Genomic DNA, 5,699 nt, shown 5'->3' with positions numbered 1-5,699 from the left:
CTGCATCTAATAATATTTAAAATGTGTATTTTTTTGTATTTCTATCATATTTTTCATGTATTATATGCATGCTTTTAAATCTTTAATAGTTGAGAAGATTGTTGTAGTCTATAAATTACTGTTTGTTTTGTCTGTATGCAAGACTGTTCCTTAGGCCACCTAGGTACTGTACAAATAAATGGTGTCTTTCTTTATATCAATGGAGCATGTTTATCGAGACAAAGTGCTTGTTATAATTCACTCATAGCGACCTGTCTTAATTTTAGATCAACTTCAGAAATATTTAATGCATCCTTGCTTATGCAAGGAAAGCAGATTAAAGGTGATATGAGGAAAAACGAATGTTTATAGCTACACTCCCCCTCTTCTTTTTTTATTACTGTTATTTGTGAGGATTGATCCGTTTAGTTGATTATTAATTAATATCTATTAAAATATACATCTGATTACTTATTTTTAGTGAGATTTTTTTTAATTATATTCTTTTTTATTTTTACAGAATTTAAATCTGAGACTTTATTTAAAAAAAAATTAAGTTTAGTATCACTATTCTCTTTAAAATAAAATTGAGAATTGTTGAGAATTTCTAGTTTTTAGGGGAGCATGGTTCTGTTAGAATAATTCCGAGTTAAAAGAGATGGTGGAACCCACCATCCATGGGAGTCCTAAACAAATAGTACTTTGGTACACACAGTGAACATTTTAGTTTGTGCTATATATAGATCCATGTGTGCTCCTCCTCACTACACAACGAGAAGCAAAGATAAAAGGAACTTCTTAACTTCTCTCTACACCTCAATTGTCAATACTATCACACTACCACCAAAACACTACAAATCTCTCACTTTCTTTGGCCATGCCAGAAAACTGCATAGCACCCAAACCAGAACACAATAACAACAACACTACTCACCCTGAGGAAGGACCACCTGAGATGACTGAGACTGTCCTTCCCATAAAAACAAATGAGCAATCTTTTCCAAAACTAGCTATGTTCCCCATAACTTTGAAGGTCATTCCCTTATCATTACCTAGTATATTATATATACCATTACATTGATTCTAAAAAAACCACCATAATACATATTCATTCATGTGGGCTAATTATTGTTTACTTTTTTTTTTTTTTTTGCTTATGTTCTGTTCTGTTTCCATTTGCAGTTTGAGGAATTGGTGTACAATGTTAAAATAGAGCATAAGGGTGGTCTATGTTGGGGTAGCACAAGGAGTTGCAAAGAGAAGACCATACTTAAAGGAGTCACAGGCATGGTTTCTCCAGGAGAAATAATGGCCATGTTGGGGCCATCAGGAAGTGGTAAAACCACACTTCTCACAGCACTTGGAGGAAGGCTCAGTGGCAAACTATCAGGAAAAGTCACTTACAATAACCAGCCTTTTTCAGGTGCCATGAAAAGAAGAACAGGCTTTGTGGCGCAGGATGATGTGCTATACCCTCATCTCACAGTCTTTGAAACCCTTCTTTTCACTGCACTTCTGAGGCTCCCCAACTCCTTGACAAAGGAAGAGAAAGTGCACCATGTGGAGCATGTGATCAGTGAGCTAGGGCTGAGTAGGTGCAGGGGTAGCATGATTGGAGGCCCTTTCTTCAGAGGGATTTCAGGAGGGGAGAGAAAGAGGGTCAGCATAGGCCAGGAAATGCTCATCAATCCAAGCCTCTTGCTGCTTGATGAGCCTACCTCAGGGTTGGACTCTACAACTGCTCAAAGGATCATAACGACAATCAAGGGCTTGGCTTGTGGGGGAAGAACTGTTGTCACCACCATTCATCAACCCTCTAGTCGCCTCTATCACATGTTTGATAAAGTGGTCTTGCTCTCTGAAGGATGCCCCATCTATTATGGCCCTGCTTCATCTGCAATGGACTACTTTTCTTCTGTTGGTTTTTCCACATCCATGATTGTCAATCCTGCTGATTTAATGCTTGATCTTGCCAATGGTAATAATATTTCTTTCTTTTCAATTTAAGCCACACACTACTTTTTTTCAATTTATTATGGATTAAATTATTAGAGTTGGCTATACACTGATCCTATAAAAAAGTTTTACACTGTCATCCAATAATAAATCATCGTTGGGATGATTTTTAAGATAGCTATTATAAAAGTCAACACATGGTGATTTGTGATTGGATACAGTGTAAAACAGTTTTATACTGTTACTATGAATGTATAGTCTTTATTCTCAAATTATTATTATTATTATTATGGAATCATGGTCAGGCCTATTGGAATTATATTTCTACTGTTTTTAACTGAGATGAATTATAACGAGTCCCCACTCACTCAATTATCTTAGTTTACTGAAATAATGGCAAGCTAGTTTAAACAGAACCATATTTGTGTGTGTACAAAGTCTTGACAATGATGAAAAACTGCAGGAATTGCTCCAGACTCCTCCAAGCTTCCAACTGAACAAAGTGGGAGCCAGGAGGTAGAAAAGAAGTTGGTGAGGGAAGCTTTAGTCTCTGCTTATGATAAGAACATAGCTACTAGGCTGAAAGACGAACTATGCAGCTTGGAAGTGAATAACTTCAAAGCCATTAAGGATGCTTCCACAAGTAGGTGTTCTAAATGTTTAGTTATAAACATTCATACGCATATCCTTCAAAAGTTAATTTTTGTTTATTAAGTCTTGAAATACATTTGTTGCCTAATAGATGCAGGAAATCACATAAAACCAGAGCAATGGTGCACAAGTTGGTGGCATCAGTTCAAAGTGCTATTGCAAAGGGGTCTGAGGGAGAGAAGGTTTGAAGCCTTCAACAGGCTGAGAATATTCCAAGTCATAAGTGTCGCTTTCCTTGGTGGACTCCTGTGGTGGCACACTCCAGAATCACACATTGGAGATCGGGTAAGAGTTTCTTCAAGTTCATTAACTTGATAAGTATTGACCAGTAAGAACAGAACATCATCAAGTAACTCTAAAGTTCTGTTAAGATATCATTGGCTCTTACTTTGACAGTATTGTTTTCCACTTTTCCTTTTCACATTCATGTAATCTTGTATTCATGTCCAAATCACATCATTTCAAAGTTTCTGCCATATGAAGTTCAAAATATGATGCGTTATTTTGTATTCATATTCCACTTATTTTATTTAGAACAAAACTTCAATACAATTTTTATGTGTTTTTAGTAAATTTTACAAATTAAAAATAGAGTTTCACCACCTCAGTAATTTATGTTGACATTTAATTCATATCTTTACTACACCAATTAACCACATGAAATTCTAATTTTGATTAGAAAACAAAAACAAAAGTACTTAAACTATTGCATCCAAGTTCTGTACTTTTATTTATTAAGAGTACTATTTTTTTTTTTTTGTTTTTTTGTTTTGCTTACCTAAGAGGGATTCGCTATTAAATAAGAATCTTATAAAAAATAATATTCTTTAAGAATTTGATCTATAACCGACTCCAATGCAGATAATTTGGTTTTATAGTAAATAATTTGTTTGTTAACATTGTGTGATCCATATATTCTACCTCATCTAGTGGGATAAGGCTTTTGTTGTTGTTATTGTTACCTAAAAGCATTAAGAGAACTAGGGTCTAGCTCGGTTGATTGAAAGTGGTGTATTAGTGTAGTAAACCTCCGGTATTGTGATTAATTTCTATGGATAAAAAAAACATGAAGAGAATCTCACATGGAGCTGGTTTTGTAATGCAGATAGCCCTGCTCTTCTTCTTCTCTGTTTTCTGGGGATTCTACCCTCTCTATAATGCTGTTTTCACATTTCCACAAGAGAGAAGAATGCTGATCAAGGAACGTTCGTCCGGAATGTACCGTCTTTCTTCCTACTTTCTAGCCAGAACAGTAGGAGACTTGCCAATAGAACTTGCACTTCCAACTGCATTTGCCATCATAATCTATTGGATGGGAGGGCTCAAGCCTCATCCAGTGACCTTTCTCCTTTCCCTCCTTGTGGTCCTCTACAGTGTCCTTGTCTCTCAAAGTCTTGGCTTAGCATTTGGTGCCATTTTGATGGAGGTCAAACAGGCCACAACTTTGGCTTCTGTGACAACCCTTGTGTTCCTCATTGCTGGAGGCTACTATATTCAACAAATTCCTCCCTTCATAGAGTGGCTCAAGTACTTGAGCTATAGCTACTATTGTTACAAGCTTCTTGTTGGTGTGCAGTACAATGATGATGATCATTATGAGTGCTCAAAAGGGGTCTTGTGCAAAGTTGGAGAGTTTCCTCCAATCAAATCAGTGGGTTTGAATCACTTGTGGGTTGATGTGGCTATTATGGCCTTGATGTTGGTAGGTTACCGACTAATTGCATATTTAGCACTACAGAGAATGAGGTAGAGCTAGCTAAGATGTGTACACTAGCTACAGAACTTGGAAGAGTTTTGTACTAATTCAACTGAGTGAGGAATAATACTAGACTAGCTAGAATATTGTACTTCTGATGCAAATTATGTAATGAAATTTTGATCATCTCTCTCTCTATCAGTTGGATTTTTTTTTCTCTTTAGTTTAATTTATATGTAGTAAAATGTTTTATAATATTAATTAATAAAAAATATGGTAAATATGACTTTTATTATACATGCTATTTAGTGATTGAACGATAAAAATTATTTACTTTTATCCTTTTAGCAATTTTATAAACACACCAGCTAATTCTAAGAGTGCTACTGTTCACATAGCATGAGAACTTGAAAGAAATTGTCCTAAATTCAACTGAGTGAGAAATAATACTATAATGTAAAAATTTTATAATATCGCCTGATGACAAGTTATGATAGGTATTACTTTTGTTATACATGACAACAATTTGTAATTGTACAAATATTTATAATACACCAACTTTTAAGTTTTATATTTTTTTCTGAAAAAAATATAAATAAGATAGATATGCTCAATACTATCGCATAGGATGTCAATGACATGTCAGGACAGTCAACAGAGACACACTTAGATGATTTTTGTATAGGTTCAAACCGTAAACAATTTTACCTAGTTATAACTATTTAATTAGTCCCTACACATAAAAGAACCCAAGGGATGCCCACCAAATGGAAAAAGTAACTTTAGACCGAAGTTGACCTATAAGAAAGATAAAAGTTTGTTCTAAATTTTTAATCACTTATGTAAACCCACAAATAACACTTCTAAGTTCTTTAGAATAAAACTTAGTGCCTGAAGACAAGGGATAAGCCACAGGATAAGAGGTAAAGATAAGAACTTATGCATTTAATCTGCAAGATAGGTCAAGGATTGCGACTAGACGCTAAGGCTCAGTAAATCAACTATTGATCATTATCAGGCCTTTGAAACCAAATTGTTGTTTCATATTTTCCTGCATAGGTTACACAAGAGGATAATTATGAGAATAATATCTTGCCCCCGAAAGGCACTAGTGACTTGACAAACAGATATTTCTAATGGAATGAAAGCCATCAAATAGTACTATGCTCCATATTCTGCTCAAAACTATGTCCTGAGAAAGTTGGAAGCATGAGTATATCTACGAAAATTGACCCAACCAATCCAAATATGTGGAAATGATATCAAGATTAGGAGCCTGATCATTGTTATGATTAACCATAGTTAATGCACATAACGAGAAGTCAAATTAAAATAATTGGCGATTAAGTCTGATAGTGGGTGCATGACAAAGTGTTTTAAAAATCTAAATACAGAAGCACTTTCCACTCTAATTGAT

General features: G+C 34.9%; 1 protein-coding gene across 1 annotated transcript; it reads left to right on the top strand.

Moving 5' to 3' along the window:
* Window positions 1-734: 734 nt before the first annotated feature.
* On the top strand, window positions 735-4,468 carry LOC100781419 (ABC transporter G family member 14). Its single transcript, XM_003547691.5, has 5 exons — window positions 735-1,012; window positions 1,162-1,957; window positions 2,399-2,578; window positions 2,678-2,871; window positions 3,692-4,468. The coding sequence occupies exons 1-5, from the start codon at window positions 857-859 to the stop codon at window positions 4,334-4,336; spliced, it is 1,971 nt and encodes a 656-aa protein (XP_003547739.1). The 5' UTR covers window positions 735-856; the 3' UTR covers window positions 4,337-4,468.
* The last annotated feature ends 1,231 nt before the right edge of the window (window positions 4,469-5,699 follow it).

This window comes from Glycine max, chromosome 16 (assembly GCF_000004515.6).
Source record: "Glycine max cultivar Williams 82 chromosome 16, Glycine_max_v4.0, whole genome shotgun sequence".
In the NCBI taxonomy this organism is placed as follows: Eukaryota; Viridiplantae; Streptophyta; class Magnoliopsida; order Fabales; family Fabaceae; genus Glycine; species Glycine max.
This window is presented reverse-complemented; position numbering and strand designations above follow the sequence as displayed.

What these genes read in the sequence shown, in the direction of transcription:
- LOC100781419 (XM_003547691.5), top strand. Translation starts at nt 857, where the DNA reads ATGCCAGAAAACTGCATAGCACCCAAACCAGAACACAATAACAACAAC. An exon ending in AATGCTTGATCTTGCCAATG is followed by an intron (nt 1,958 to 2,398) that starts GTAATAATATTT and finishes GAAAAACTGCAG; the next exon opens with GAATTGCTCCAGACTCCTCC. An exon ending in CATTAAGGATGCTTCCACAA is followed by an intron (nt 2,579 to 2,677) that starts GTAGGTGTTCTA and finishes GTTGCCTAATAG; the next exon opens with ATGCAGGAAATCACATAAAA.